The 16895-nt window shown below is 43.9% G+C and overlaps 1 protein-coding gene across 2 annotated transcripts in view; it reads left to right on the top strand.

Annotated features, from left to right (window-relative positions):
* exo1 (exonuclease 1) overlaps window positions 1-16895 on the top strand; it is a 41248-nt gene that overhangs the window by 10328 nt on the left and 14025 nt on the right. For both annotated transcript variants that reach the window (XM_039783798.1, XM_039783800.1), the window contains exons 6-9: window positions 2437-2649; window positions 15032-15219; window positions 15364-15466; window positions 15557-15770. In XM_039783798.1, the coding sequence (XP_039639732.1) occupies window positions 2437-2649; window positions 15032-15219; window positions 15364-15466; window positions 15557-15770 (718 nt within the window). The remainder of the gene's footprint in view (window positions 1-2436; window positions 2650-15031; window positions 15220-15363; window positions 15467-15556; window positions 15771-16895) is intronic.

Raw genomic sequence — 16895 nt, 5'->3', positions numbered from 1 at the left:
GGCTTATGACTATCACTTAAAAGTGTCTTGCTAGTCCATTGGGCCAACCTCACCAATCATGAACCAACAACACTACCCCTAGTCTGACCACATTCACTGGTAATATGGAACTCTTTAACAGGGATGAAAGTGCACTCAGGCAATCATATGAATGAACTCCACATATTTTGCCTGTATTTTAAAATAAGAGAGCACTGTTACCTACATTAGATATCAAAGAACCAAATTAGATGGATGACAATAAACAGGATTAGTTTAGCTTTTATATCAGTTTGTTAGCCTGGATTAGTTGAGCTACATTTGAAGATCAGGGCCCTGATGGTCAAATGGAGAAGGGTAATGTCATTGGCTGTTGTCATTCAAACCAGATCCAATTTTGCGTGGGCGGAAGAAAGGTACTAGAGCAGTGTTTCTCAACGGGGGCGGTACCGCCCCCCAGGGGGCGTTCAGAAGATGATGGGGAGTGTTGGAAGCAACATTTTGGAAAGGGGGGCGTTGAGGTGCCCTTGGGGGGCGTTTGTTTGAAAGCTAGTTTAAACCAAAGATTCACAATAACAATACATGTTTACACTTAAACTACAAAAAAATCCGTGGTCTGCAACATTAAAAGCTGCCAGTTTACAGCACGGCGACTGGACGATACGGGTATCCTAACTTTTCAGTGCTTCTGTCAGCTTTGTTTGGCGCAGCTCCGTGCTGCCTTCATGGAAACGGGACGTAAGAGCATCATTTTAAATGAGCTCTGTAGCTACTACGTGAAGCTGCGTTCAGATAATAAAAAAAAGAGCAATCGCCGCACGGCGTCCTGTTGTATTCTTTAACCCCAATGTAGCACAAGTAGACTTTATATTTCATAGTAACAGTTTTTCGTCAGATGGTTTATAGAACACGTTTCCTACTGTACCTGAATGCAGCTTCATTTCACGGAGAAAGAGAGAAAGAAAAGAGACGAGCGAGAGACATCGACTGTGCTTTGTTGTTTGGCAAACATTTAGCTGTTCCATATACTCCCGGGCAATTCAGGGCTTGTGTTTGGTGTCTTAAAACTTACTTATGGAAGCGATAGAGGCAGTGATGTCACTGTTTACTGTACGGGACTCTCACACCTCCTCAAAACACAGCGCGATGTGGGGTTGCGGCAAACATTTCTTTTCTGCTATTTACTCGCAAGACAGGCGATGGCAAACCTAGACTCTTCTAACCTAGACTCTCACTAACTTTCAAAGGTTGTAAACTTATTTCCATTCGGCAGTAGGTGTCGTTTTTCAAGTGGTTTGTCATCACCAAAATACTTGGCTACTGTTAGTGTTTGTAGTAATAATAATAATAATAATAATAAGCATAATAATACATTTTATTTAAAGCGCATTTCATGATACCCAAGGTCACTTCACAAACAAAAGGACATTAAAATTATAGTCATCTTATAAAGTTGCTGAGGTTCACACCATGCAGCAGGCCTTTTGATAATACCTAATTCTAGTTTTAATGTTACATATCTAGTCGTTCTGATTGGCTGCTGTTATTTAATTTGAATGTCAAATGGTTGCATTTTTTTTTTTTTTTAAACCTGTAAATATATATACTTCCTATTCACATGGCTTTTTTGATACCTGGTAAACTAATACATGTTTGTCATTGAATGATTTGTTTTTTTGAATATTTTTTGTAACCATAGTAACAATAATAATAGGCCTATATTAGGGCGTAATCATTAATATTTGGGGCAATTAGCCTACATAATATTTGATGGGGGGCGTTAGGGACCTGGATAATGGATAGGGGGGCGCTGGCACAAAAAAGGTTGAGAACCACTGTACTAGAGCCTAATACTTTGTGTGCTACAGTTAGAACCGGTAACAAGGGTTAGTCAGTGCACAAAAAAACATCTAACCCTTCAGTGTTAATCTTGTTTGCAGCTAGAGATGTTCCGATACCAATACCAGTATCGGTATCACCTCCGATACTGCCTAAAACGCTGGCATCGGTATCGGAAAGTACTGGACTTTATGCACACAAATTTACGTTGAAGTAGTTTATTTGTTATTTTTGTCAAACTGGAGAATAAAAGAAAGTTCTGTGGCATTCATTGTTTGTGTTTGTTCATGTTTCACAAAGAGTTTAACCTGAGCCAGACCGACAACAGAGATAGAAACCATATCACATACATACAGGGATAGTAATATACAGTTGTTAAAACATAATAAAATATATGACAAACTGGTATCGGATCAGTACTCTGTATCGGCCGATATGCAAGTTCAGGTATCAGAATCGGTATCGGGAAGCAAAAAATGGTATCGGGCCATCTCTATTTGCAGCAAACCATATGTTTGACAAAAATCTAAATTAGCCTTTTATAAATGGCCTCATGTACTTCCACTGCTCATACATTGCCACCAACTTTTAAATCAATCATCTTTCACAATCATGCAGGTGATCCTCAAAATGGACAAGCAGGGCAATGGCCTAGAGATTGACCAAAGCAACATGGGCCGCTGTCGCTCTCTGGGCAACGTTTTCACAGAGGAGAAGTTTCGCCACATGTGCATCCTCTCTGGATGCGACTATCTGGCCTCCCTACATGGCATTGGCCTAGGCAAGGCCTGCAAACTGCTGCGACTGGCCAAAGACCCTGATATCCTGAAGGTGAGTCCAGATGGTGACGTAGTGAAGTTGGATTATGCATTTAGTAAGGTGACTACAATTTATAGTTGTGATTCCAAAGGTACCTCACTTTTAAGCTCTGGCTGCACACCAAAACTGCTTCTGAGGAAAGTATGTTTAAGTCATCTGACTAAAATCTGGGTGAAAAACTCCAGCATCTCAGAAATCAGCTCATTGAAAAATACTATCACCATTCCTAGAGGGGCCAACAGATTTAAAGTGAGACTATATAACATAAAGTTGAATTCATAACAGACATGAAAATCACTTAACCTGACTCCGCCAGATGGATTGCTTCGCACTTGCTCTGCATATCCATCTGGGAACTTTCCATTGGAGATCTTTTGGGAAGGGGAGAAAATACTGGTTAGCTGATTGGATAAACCATCTGTCTATCACCTATGTTGGTAATAGACGGGCCAAATCAACCAATCAGATCAACGAAGCGTATGAAAATACAACCACAAGCCCCTGCTGCTATAGGCAAAGCATAGCTTGTTAGCTCAGCAAGCAAGCAACATGTCGGTAAAGGATATTTGCTGTTTGTGTAACGAGAATTTGTGAATAAAAGGCACCCTTTCAGGTTCCCGGTCCATATTCCAAAAGAAGGATCCAAGAGAAAAAAGCATAAGCGAGCAGCTAACCGAATTAGGGCTACCGCTGGCTGAAAATACTGGTTAGCTGATTGGATAAACCATCTGTCTATCACCGCCTCAAAACCAATGCTGATTGGCCCGATCGTTGGGCGAACGGCTCCAAATTTTCTCTATCTCAAGATGCCAGACTGATCTGCGAGTGGAAAACTGGAGCTTGTGAGATCAGGATGGTCTCACGAGTCTAAAAATCACTCCCCTTTTGGCGAAATTTGCCGTTTTGAAACCAAAATAGGTGACCTACGTGAATCGTGTTGATTCATGAGAAAATGTTTAGGGGGGGGTGGTGGTGGTGGTGGTAAGTATTTCTGGTGTATGACTGTTTTAGAAAAATAAATAAATTAAAAAGTCCACATGGGATTTGTTTTGATGCGCTGGATTTAACCATACTGCCTATGGATTTAACCAATCATCGAACGTCCACCAACCAATGAGACGAGTTCCACCGACCAATGAAACGAGTTCTAGCCAATCAGATGCAAAGTAGGGCGGGTCTTTGCCGAAATGTTAACGCGACTAAAAAAAAATGGAGGCAAAGTTTATCAAACTTGGAGCATGTAGATACCATAGAAGTAGATACAGCCAGCTTTAGTTAAGAAAGGAGTCAAAACAAATGGCGCTGGGCATGAATAGAGGACAAGAAGAAAAGGGTGGAGACGGTAAGCAGTTTAGCACTTGGTGTCTCAATTTGAGGGAGCCGCGTGCTTGCTTCTGCAGCGCATGTTTTAGACGGCAGCAGCGGTAAGACAGTGCTTGCTAGTCATTAGATGCTAGTCACAAAGCTTTGGTCCGTGCACTCTGTCACACGAGTACGTTACCGGCAACAACCGCTACCGTTAAGACTGCGACTGCGCCTTTACTGACCGACCGTGATACAAACTATACGTGTGTACGTTCATAGCGGAACATGATTTGTCATTAACGATGGCCAGTGTGTAAAAGCTATCTGAAGCCCAAACTGCCTTGACAAAGCTGTCTGTTTGGAATCAGCATGGCAGGTATTTAAACATAATGGCCTTGTCCCAGAGTTTAGACGTCTAGCTATATGAAAAGATAAACAGTGCGACGTTTTTAATAAATGTAAATAAAGCAGCTAATATCAACATGGACAATATCTTCAATGTACTAATTCGCTTTTTTGATGATGACCTGGCCAAAGTAGTACATTTTTGTTTTCACAATGATTCATTGTAGGATTATGATGTTATTGCAATATGTAAATCCACATTGACTCTTTATTTAACATATGGTTGGAAGAAGTAAAAATTGATCCAAAACGTTTTAGTCTTTAAAAATTCTGACTTTTATTATTGTTTTGCCAGTCAAATTAACTTTAATGAGTGCATATTGAAATATTACACTGTTGGTTGGCAAAAAATTCATCTCAAAATGCATCAGATTGGTGCTTTAAAGGGGTGATAGAATGCAAAACCGATTTTACCCTGTCATAGTTGAATAACGTGTGTGCGTGTACACAATTCAGCAGTAAGCCAAACTCCATTCAAATGAATACGGGAGTCAGGATATAGCTTCCAAGCTCCTGGTGATTTATTTGGCGTCACCGTCATATACAGTATGAATAGGAGTGAAACTGTAGAACATAAACAAAAATGTACAATAAGCAAGATGCACAATCAAAGTATACACTGTAGTATAAACTCCACATAGGTACTCTGCATCAGTTGTATAGTGATTTAAGTATACAGTATACATGGCATGCAGTTAAGCTGATAACTTGCTAACGTACATGTGGTTTAGCTTACGATTTACTAATTTACAAAAATAAAGCTTAGTAAAACATTAATCACAAAAATAATGTTAAGATATTGTTCTATGGTCTGTGTTAAACTAATACTTACAGACGATGCTTTCGAAGGCATAAACAAAGGAAGGATTGCAGCAGATAAGATGTGAGTCCATTCAGCAAAAATACAGCTGCATACTAAAAACTAAAATGGCTGACTTCCTGTTCTGGGTCAAAGAGCATATCAAACTAAAAGAAACTTAAAGGGCCGGTAGAGCGTTAATTTACTAAACCTGAAGGCAGAACACTCCCCGCCTGGCATCTGTAAGTATGCCACATATAGATAACTAAACAACTTATCAGGCCTCAGCCCTATTTTTTCAGAAGAAGAATGATCTCAGATACAGGTCTGAAGAACTTCTTGCTTGATCCTTCCTTGGACACCTTGAGCTCTACTTTGCGAACTCTACCATCAACGCCCGGAAAGGTGCTCGTTACGAGTGCCATTGGCCAGTCATTTCGAGCTGCTTTGCTGTCTCTCAACAGCACAACGTCACCCTCTTCGATGTTAGGACATGAATCTTGCCATTTGTGACGAACTTGCAGAGTATGCAGATATTCTCGCTTCCAGCGACTCCAAAACTGGTTGGCTAAGCTCTGCACCTGACGCCACTGCTGTTTATAGAGATCCTTCTCTGTGAATTTCCCAGGTGGAGGTGGCATGCTCTGCTTCTGAGTAAGGAGCATTGTCGGGGTAAGGATCAGAGGACAGTCTGCATCTGTAGAGACTGGAACTAGAGGCCTGGAGTTGATAATGGCCGTCACTTCCGCCATCAGGGTGCACAGGACCTTATGAGACAAGCTGGAATAATCCGTGCGCATCAGCATAGAATCCAAGATTCTCCGTGCCACTCCAATCATGCGCTCCCATACACCCCCCATATGAGAAGAGTGTGGTGGATTGAAATCCCATGTGCAACCTTGACTGTTGACATACCTCTGTACCTTAGACTCTTTCATCACCTTGTGGAACTCTAGTTCATTGCAGGCCCCAATGAAATTGGTTCCACAGTCAGAGTGAATCTGTTTGGAGGGGCCACGGATAGCAAAGAACCTTCAGAGTGAATTAATGAAGGATGAAGCATCCATGGACTCGATGACTTCTATGTAAACAGCGCGAGTGCTGAGGCAAGTGAAGAGCACTGCCCAACGTTTACTGTTGGATAAACCTCCTCTCGTGCACCTTGCAACCACAGTCCAAGGACCGAAGACATCCAGACCTGTGTAAGTGAAAGGTGGTGAAGTGCTTAGCCGCTCTTCTGGTAGGTCTGACATCTTCTGCCTTTCCATTTTCCCACGTAGCTTTCGACAAATGACACATCCATGAAGAATGCTACTTATGCATCTCTTGCCACCTATGAGCCATATTCCAGCTGCTCGAATGGCTCCCTCAGTGAAAGTACGGCCCTGGTGTTCCACTCGCTCATGATAGTGACGTATGAGCAATGTGGAGACATGATGCTTACCAGGCAAAATGATCGGGTTCTTCTCTCTGCTACTCAGATCTGCCAGCTTTAGTCTGCCACCAACTCTAAGCAGTCCGTCCTCATCTATGAGTGGGTTTAGCTTGGCCAGTGGGCTTTTCTTGTTGATACTTCCTCCCTTGGAGAGAGTGTCCAGTTCTTCAGAGAAGGTTGCCTTCTGCACATAGAGGATTATTGTCTTCATTGCCTTTGACAGATCACTGACTGTGTGGCGTTTTGTACATTGATGCCAACCATTGCACTGAGAAGGAACTCTGGTCGAGGACTGGAACGAATGAGTTACATGAATGAGTGTTGCAACTGCTCTTTGCAACGAGTTCCAGGAAGAGAATCTGTTAAATCTCTCTGGTGTGAGTAGCTGGTTCCTTGTGCTAGTGGCACAGCTTGACAGTTGTGGTCGGATCTCTGTATCTGAGTCTGGATCAATGAGCTCAAACACATTTTGCTGTTCACTGTAGGTTTCCTGTGGTTCATACAAGAATGCTGGTCCTGTGAGCCAGTTGGTATTGGAGAGCTGAGACGCTTGAACAGACCTGGAAGCATGATCGGCAGGATTATGTTCTGTAGGCACATAATGCCACTGCTTTGGCTGTGTGGATTGTCGAATTCTTTGAACTCTGTTGTGGACATACACATAGAACCGTTTTGACTCATTATATATGTACCCAAGTACCACCTTACTGTCACAGTAGAAAGTGACCGCATCAAGCTGGAAGTCAATTTCCTGGACCACAAGCTCGGCCATTTCCACTGCTAGTACAGCCGCACACAGCTCCAGTCTGGGTATTGTGGGCTCCGTTTGTGGTGCCAGTCTTGCCTTTCCTAGAATGAAGCCGATGTTGATCTGACCATCCTCATCCATTGTCTTGAGGTATACCACGGCACCGATGGCTTTGGTTGAAGCGTCTGAGAAGATGCAGATTTCCTTTCGCTTGCCGTTTGTGGGAGAGCTAACTGTGTAAGCTCGAGGGATATGAAGCTGCTGCAGGTCTTGTAGTGAGTCTCTCCATGACTCCCACACACCACATTTCTCTTGTGGAAGTGGAGCATCCCAGTCACTTACTTCCATAGACAGTTCTCTGAGTAGAAACTTCCCTTGAATAGTTACAGGAGCGACAAACCCAAGAGGATCAAAAAGGCTGTTTATTGTGGACAGAACTCCACGACGTGTGAATGGCTTGTCGCTGACAGATGCCTGGAAAGTGAATGTGTCAGCCGCATCTTCCCAGATCAAACCAAGGCTGCGCTGTGTGGGAATGGTTTCTCCACCCAGGTCAAAGTCCTTGATGTCCTTTGCATGGTCTTCCACTGGAAATGCTTTCAGGTCATCTACGCTGTTTGATGTTATCTTATGAAGTCTCAAGTTTGACTCGGAGAGAGAGGCTTGTGTTCTCTTTAGCAGGGTAATTGCTTGCTCCTCAGTTGGCACAGAAATGAGTCCATCATCTACATAGAACTCACGTTCTACAAAGTGTGTGGTGTCTGATCCATGTTGCTGTTCTCCCTTCATAGCAGCTCTTCTGAGGCCGTAGGTGGCCACGGCTGGCGATGGGCTGTTGCCAAACACATGGACCCTCATCCTATACTCGACCACATCTTTGCTTGGGTCATTATCACGATACCAGAGAAAGCGTAAGTAGTCCCGATGATCGTCTCTCACAACAAAACAATAGAACATCTGTTGAATGTCTGCAGTCACGGCCACACGCTCCTTCCTGAAGCGAACCAGGACACCCATGAGGCTGTTATTCAGGTCTGGTCCAGTGAGCAGGACGCTGTTCAGAGAGATGCCATTGTATTGCGCACTGGAGTCGAAAACCACTCTGATCTGGTCTGGTTTTCTGGGGTGATAAACTCCAAAAGTTGGTAAATACCAGCACTCCTTTCCCTTCATCAGTGGAGGAGCTGGCTCTGCGTGGTTGTTGTCAAACACCTTCTGCATGAAAGCAACAAACTGTTCCTTCATTTTTGGCTTTCGCTCTAGTGTGCGCCGTAGAGAAGAGAGACGGGTCACCGCTTGTTCTCGATTGTTTGGCAGAGGTGGTCTCGGATACCTGAAGGGGAGAGGTGCCACCCAGCTGGAAGACTCCTGGAAAACCTGTTCGTCCATGATCTTTAAAAAGTGTTCATCCTCTATGGCGAGTGCACGCTTATCATCATCCACTGTTCTCTTGAAGACAGTGAGCCCAAGGGGGTCTTCATCCATGTTACCATTCCAGCGGTCATGAGAGAGACCATACAATGAGCTGGAATTGACTTTTTCTTTAAGGTGGACATGACTTATGCACGGTCTAAACAAGGTAGGTCTTCCGTCTTCTAGGATGTTCGTCTTAAAAGTGCTAACAGTGGGCTTGTGGACATTGCCTAAGCATACATCACCCACCAAGACCCACCCTAGGTCTAGCTTCTGAGCAAATGGTGTGTTGCCAGGACCGTTGATCTGCTTCCTCACCTTGTGAGCTCTAAGAATGTCTCTCCCAAGCAGAAGAAGGATGTGGGCTTCGTTATCTAGAGCTGGGATCTCAGCAGCAAGGCTCTTAAGGTGGGGTTGATGGAGAGCAGCCTTAGGTGTTGGGATTTCCTCACGGTTGTCTGGTATGTCATTGCACTCAATTAGTGTCGGAAGCGTAAGGCTAACTCCACCATTCAGCGCTTCAATCTGATAGCCAGACGCTCTTCGGCCTGAACTCTCTCATGCCGGCACATGTCTTCAAAGTGTAGGGAAGCGTATGACTGCGGATGTCGAACAGATCAAAAAACTCTGACCTGGCTAATGATCTGTTGCTCTGGTCATCAAGCATAGCATACATCCTGACAGCTTTCTCATTGTGCCCTTTAGGATAGACATTGACGAGGCAAATCTTGGAGGATGACTTTGCGGTAACGGCGCTGCCACAAACCTCAGTGCACAGAGAGTTCACAGCAGGTGTTGACGAAGCATCCTCTTTTTCCTCCTCCCCGCTGTCCTCTGATGGGGAGTTTGAGGCAATGAGAGCCCATGGAGGTGGTCCAGGATGTAGAGCTGTAAGGTGATGATCACTGTTACATTCAATGCAGCTTTGCAGTTGCGAGCGAGATGCGAAGATGATGAGCAGCACTTAAAGCAGATCCCTTGCTCTTTCAAATAGGCTTTCCGTTCCTCAATTGTTTTCAATCTGAAGCCACGGCATTTCCTGAGTGGATGAGGCTTGTTATGGATGGGACAGTACTTAGCTACATCATCTTCAGGTGCTGTTTTGTTCTGAGCTGCAGTGTGGGAAACATTAGTTTTATGCACCGACACTGGAGATCTGAAGTTTACGCGCTTTAAAGGAGGTTTCTCACTCCTAGGAGAGCTGTTGCCTGGAAGTGCAAAGCTCGGGTCATTTCTTGTTTTAGCCTGGTGGCATATGAAATAAGTGAAGAAAGAAAACTGGGGGTAAGAAACACGATACTCCTCCTTATACTTTGATCCCTGAGAAATCCATTTCTCCTGCAAGCCATATGGCAGCTTTTCCACAATGGGGCTGATGCCGCGGGCGGTGTCCAAGTATGCCAAGCCTGGTAGATAGCCATCTTCCTTAGCTGAGAGTAGCTCCATTAAAAGATCCCCTAGTTCTCTTAACTTGTGGTTGTCCTTATTTGTGATCTTAGGAAAGTTGTCAAGCTTCTTAAAAGAGCACTTTCTATGACCTCGAGAGGCGTAACACTCATCAAGCCTTTCCCAAGTCATTTTCAGAGCTGCTTGTGGGTTGCTTATATGAACTGCCCTCAAACACCTGACGTACTCTGCTGACTCTTTACCGAGCCATTTTGACAGCAAGTCCAACTGTTCCCCAGCAGTAAGGTCCAAATCCCTTATTGTGTTGAGAAAAGATGACTTCCAAGCTCTATAGGTTTCTGGGCGGTCATCAAAATGTGATAGGCCAGTGCTGACAAGCTCTTTGCGTGCTAGATACTTTGCCATGTCCAACATAACTGAAGACTCTGGCTGCCGTACAGGTAAACTATATGAATACTGAGGGGCATTAAACCTGGGCTTTTGATGCAAAATATTGTCGGTCTGTAATGTCTCTTTTTTCACCGGAGGGGGATTTCTTCCTTGCAGCTGGACAGATGACTGAGGGTTGTGAAGTACTTGTGAGGTCTGAGGTTTCTCTGAGCATTGTTGTGGGTTAAGTGGTAAGGGGCAGGCATCACCTTCACAATGCTGGTTATCATCTTCCTCCAAAGCATTCAGAGAACATTGAGAGGTAAGCCCAACAGGGTGCATTGCTTGTTGCTCATGTTGGAAGTTTAAGGCTGACTTAGATTGCTGGCTCAGACATGTAGCTTGGTCCTTAACATAATCAGACACGCGTTCGTGTGTGCCTTGTCCTGACGCTAGGTAGCTTTTTCCGCTGTGAAAATCCTCACCCTCATGTTCTGCTGCTGCCTCCAATATTTCTGCCTGGGCAATAGCAGCTGCAGCCTCCTTTTCAAGATGCAGAGCTTCCAAATTAGCCTCTAGTCTAGCTTTGTCAACTTTAATAGCAATCTCCCTCTCTGCAAATTCAACACGTGCTCGTGCAGCCTCTGCCTTTGCTCTTGCTCGTGCAGCTGCAACACCCACTGATGATCGTGATGAACAAGAACGCTGGGCACTATGAACTGATGCTCCATCTTGTGAGCCCCGAGTTTCCTTATGGTCTTGGAAGTGCTTGTCATCCATGATAGTTATGTTTTGTTTACTCACTGCGATCTACTGCTGTAGCATTGTTTAGCCAGCTGCGTATCCGTCTTTTCACTGTGCTGCTCTCCTTGTGTGTGTGCGTGTACACAATTCAGCAGTAAGCCAAACTCCATTCAAATGAATACGGGAGTCAGGATATAGCTTCCAAGCTCCTGGTGATTTATTTGGCGTCACCATCATATACAGTATGAATAGGAGTGAAACTGTAGAACATAAACAAAAATGTACAATAAGCAAGATGCACAATCAAAGTATACACTGTAGTATAAACTCCACATAGCTACTATGCATCAGTTGTATAGTGATTTAAGTATACAGTATACATGGCATGCAGTTAAGCTGATAACTTGCTAACGTACATGTGGTTTAGCTTACGATTTACTAATTTACAAAAATAAAGCTTAGTAAAACATTCATCACAAAAATAATGTTAAGATATTGTTCTATGGTCTGTGTTAAACTAATACTTACAGACGATGCTTTCGAAGGCATAAACAAAGGAAGGATTGCAGTAGATAAGATGTGAGTCCATTCAGCAAAAATACAGCTGCATACTAAAAACTAAAATGGCTGACTTCCTGTTCTGGGTCAAAGAGCATATCAAACTAAAAGAAATTTAAAGGGCCGGTAGAGCGTTAATTTACTAAACCTGAAGGCAAAACAACGGGTGAATCTCAACAAAGCTAGTTGCTTACGTAAGCATCCCAGGACCTGAACCTTTGTCACGCCCATGGGTGTATTAAGAGAACAGTCACGCCCCAACATTTACATAGGCTACACAACTGACCTGAGATCAGGTAGTCTTCTGAATCTAGGTCACACAGATCTCTGCTATTCCATTAGCAAATTCACTTCTGAAACTTTTTTATGCGAGAAATCAACCATGTAAAGCTCAAATATGGGCCGTTTTACAAAAATCAATGGCTAATTGCAAATTTTGTCCGACTGTGTGTCGGAGTTCAGCAGCCGGTGCTGCCTGGGTTGCTACATCGCTGCCCTGCCTGTCCTCTGTCACAGACCCCGGCCTGCTGTGAGCTTGATTGAGCTTGGCCGGTGGCCCGGAACTACCACACGCCGCTGCCCTGACAGAGCTCCAGGGCCTGCTGTTCTCCCTCCCCTCTCCCTGCTACCGGCCGGCCGGTGAGTGACTGAGAGCGCGTTCAGCGAGCTTGTTACGCCCGCAATCTCTTACCGCAGCCCGCAGGTTCCAGTTAATCTTATAATGGATATGTGTGTTGAGTTATTTAAACAATTGATTGGGGAAATAAACGCCTCTTGTCCGCGAGTCTCATTGATAGAGCCCCCGGTGAGCTGGAGTCCATCAATGAGAGCTAGCTAGCCTCCTCCTAACGAGACCTCTGACATTCACAAAAATGCATTCAATTGAAATCTGAAATCGGACAAGTGTTAGCTAAGCTTTGTAAGACCTTGGGAAACCTGTAATATTCATGCCGTGACGAAATTCTAACTGTAAATATACTATAGTTATGCCGAAAGTGTAGCTAGCTAGCTGCGATATTTCCCCATGGTATTGAATGGGACATATAGCTAGCAGCTGCTTGTCCTACAAAGACGCCTCGCGTTCATAAAAATGCCTTAAAATCAAATCGGACACAACGGTTAGCTTTATAAGACATTGGGGAATGATGTTATATAAGTGGCGTGATGAAATTCAAACCGTAAATATATTATAGTTATGCCGGCAGCTGGCCGCGTAGCCCCGGTAGTGCACTATCCACAAAGGGTGACTTTGCGCTGGGTATGGAGCTCAGCAGGCTGCCGCTTTCTCGTCAGACTGTGTGGAGCTCCTAAAGTCCGACACGTCTTACCAAATTTTCAATTAGCCATCAATTTTTGTAAAACGGCCCATATTTGAGCTTTATATAGTTGATTTCTCGCATAAAAAAGTCTCAGAAGTGAATTTGGTAATGAAACATTGCAGTGTCTGGAATATGAGATTCTGTCACGTCTCTAATGTATGTGTATTGGGGATTCGCTCAACCAATAAGCGTGCGTCTCTAATGTGTGCGTATAGCAATTCGCTCGACCAGTCAGCGCGCAGCTCATCTAAATATTCATGAGCATACCATATTTGGAAGAAAAGCTCTTGTTACAAATAGGGCCAAAACACAGGGATGCATAAGGGCCAATAAAATATCAACCAGGCCATTTTCAGCCCAACCAATGTTGCATACCCCATTAGGAGACCATAAGGAACAGTGTGAAATACCCTATATAATCATTCTATCACCCCTTTTAAAATATGGAATATCTAAAACTTTCTTCCGGGGGAGCATACCCCCGACCCCCTAGAGGGATAATATCCTTCTCACCTTTTTCACCCCTGACCCGTTTTCATGCCTGCGTAAGCAATTCAACTCAATGTTTTCTTTATTCAAATTACTTACATTAAAGCTACAGTTGGATACTTTCATTAAAAAAATGATTTTTTTGTCATATTTCATTAAGCTGTCACTATATCCTGACAGTCCTACATGAATCGGATCATCGGTGAGAAAATTCATGTTCCTCTGCCTTCTCCTGGTGCTCCTAATGGCATAAGGAGAACAACCAATCGGAGCCGAGGAGTCTCTAACGCAGTATCAATGACTTCTGTCAATAGTATCAGTGACAACAACAGTATCGATGACAACGCTCTTTTGCTCGAGGGCCTATCTGTTTTAACCCAATATTCTCTGGTCCAGCTCATCTAAAAACTAGTGATGCACCGAAATGAACACCGAAAGAAATTAAGCCAATTATTAGTACCATTGCATTTATGGCTATGACTGTGTACTAACTTTACTAAAATCAAGGCATTGTAATTGTATAAATTAATATTAAAGTTTAATTAAAATTTGGGTTCTCTGCATCCATCGCGGCCTGGATCCTTTCTCGTGCGCCCTGCTTTATTTCTGCATCCAAGTAATGGTCTTTATAACGCGGATCAAGTACAGTCGCGATGAAGTGCAGAGGATCCAAATAGATCTCAGTGAAACGTGTGCTGACAGACTCTAAGAGCACTTTTCATTGTTTTCACTCCGTGGTCCGTCTCAACCTCGTTGCCTAGGAGACGCTTTGCAGGTGGATCGGGTACTGACACACGTGCAGGTCGCGGTTTCTGTTTGCTTCATCACAACATTTTCGGCCGTATTGTTTCGCTGATAAAAGTATTTTGGCCGAAAATGCCCTTTTGGGCCATTTTCGGTGGCCGAATATTCGGTGCAACCCTACTAAAAACACAACACTAAATCCGTCAGCACGTTAGTGCATCGTTCATTACCTAGCCTGTTTGAAACAGTTACATACTGACAAAATGATCTGCGCTTCACCTGTTCAACTGACTTAGCAGTTTAGATAACACACTTGACCGTCCTGCTGTTACAGACGTGAACTAACAAGACTGTTGCCTCATTCATGGCCTCACAGCGGTGCGTCGCTGCAGAACAGCAATGCAGCACCGAATGAATATAGGAGAAATACTATGGATGTTCGGTGTTATTTTTGGCATAAAAAAAGATTTGTTCTGGCATGGTGGGAGTTCCCATTGGCCTGGCAGTTAGCCTGTACAGTCTGTACAGTTATAGGGGAAACACTGGAGAGTGAATCAGTATTTGTCAGTCCGTAATGGCATAAAAAGTATTGTTAGTAAAAGCTGGTAGCAGTGGTCCATTGGCAGATGGCTTATTGTGAGCTCTTGTTGCCCTTTCAGGTGATCAGGAAGATGGGCCAGTATCTCAAGATGAATCTTGTCGTCCCTGAACAGTACATTGAGGGATTCATCAGAGCCAATAACACCTTCCTCTACCAGCTGGTGTTCGATCCTGTCAAGAGGAAGGTTGTACCCCTCAACCCGTACCCAGAGCACATGGACCCAGCCACCCTCAGCTACGCTGGACTGTATCCTCCTGTCGGGTCGCAGCAGACGATGATGCCACCTTCTTAAATAGTGGAAATGATTTAGTGTCACCGTTGGTTATATTTTATTTAGAAATAGAAAATTGCAAGTTTGTCATATTTTATCCTTGATGATTTTGAATCCAGTAATCTAGGAGATGACGAAGGCTTGCAGATGGCCTTGGGAAACCTTGACATCAACACCATGGAGAGGATAGATGACTTCAGTCCAGACAAACCCATTCCCCAGGTGTCAGATCACACTCTATTTTGATAAGCAGGTCTGCTTTAACTAATTGTCATCTTTAATATAGAACAACTTTGCAAATGTCCTCTGTAGGTTTCTAAAGTCCGCAGTCGCAGCTGGAACTCCTCACCAGCCCCCACTGGGCCCAGTATCTGGAATGGAGGCTCACAGCCAGCATCTTCTACCCCGCCCCAGTCTACTGCCTCCCTAGACAGGCCTCCCTCCACCAGGGGCAAGGAGAGAATCCTCAGCATGGTCAGTCTCAGGCTGCCCTGCAGAGGGCTGCAGGTGAAGAGACCACGAGAAGGTAAGCTGTTAATGTGCAGTGTTTAGATTGCTGCAAGCTTTTTAACACACATACACCTGTTTTACCCTCTCAGTAAACGGATCCACTACAGCACAGAAATCTGATTGGCTGAACATCTTTACATTTAGAGATTTCCTAGAGTTATTCCCAGTTGCTCATCTGTACAGGATATTAATGGGTTTGTGACTTGACAATATGTTGATTAAACTATTTTCTGTCAAGGCAATAATTTGTTTTCATTTACACATAGAAATTTATTTAGACATCTAATTACATTTAAGCTGATTGAAGAAGCATATTGACCTGGTTGACAATGGTCAAGATGATAGGATCCCATCACTTCTTGAAGGCCTGGGCTCTACTTTGGCAACAGGATCAGATACAATACACTCTTTCAAACCTCCACAAGAGCACGCTCTGAAGCCTGGTGTCACTCCATGATTTGACAGTGAGGTACATGCGACTCTTGTCCAATTTTGAGTGGCTGCTGAAAATAAGTTAAACAATTTCTGAAGATGCCAATGGAATCCAACCACATCCCTTGATGCTTTTTCAGCGTCTGTGCTCCACAGGTGATATACACAGCTCTTGAAGGTTTCTCAAGGTGTCATGCTTGTACACCTTGCCTTTCTCAGCTCAAGATTTTTTTCGCTGTTTGACATAGTCCTATACATTGTTTTCGGAAATACGTTATTCCCCCTAACCTTGAAGGGTCCTCTTTGCACCATTTCAGTTCTAAACTCCTTGGTGACAGCAGGCCCCAAATCTCCCGGATCAACCGGTGGGGCTCCAGATTGAGATAATTGGCTCAGTATTTCAGCACCGGTCGATGGTCCAGGGGAAGTGGTTTCATCTTCACTTGATTCTTCTGGGTCCACTAACTCACTGCTGCTGTCTTGTTCCTCATCTCCTCCAGGGTCTGGGTCTGCTTCAGCCCTTATTTTGAAGATGTCATTCACTATGGACTACTATAAGCATTCTCTCACTCTGCTTTGAACACAGATCACCACCACCAGAGGGTGACATAACTCCTTTAGAATCATTCTGAAATCCACCTGCAGCTGTCGTCAGCTCAGACAAGCGTTATTGATATATTGTCTCTGCTTTTCTTCACGTTTTATTTTT

The sequence above is a fragment of the Perca fluviatilis genome, chromosome 19 (assembly GCF_010015445.1).
Source record: "Perca fluviatilis chromosome 19, GENO_Pfluv_1.0, whole genome shotgun sequence".
NCBI lineage: Eukaryota > Metazoa > Chordata > Actinopteri > Perciformes > Percidae > Perca > Perca fluviatilis.
Note: the sequence above shows the minus strand (reverse complement) of the source record. Positions and strands in the feature narration are given on the sequence as shown.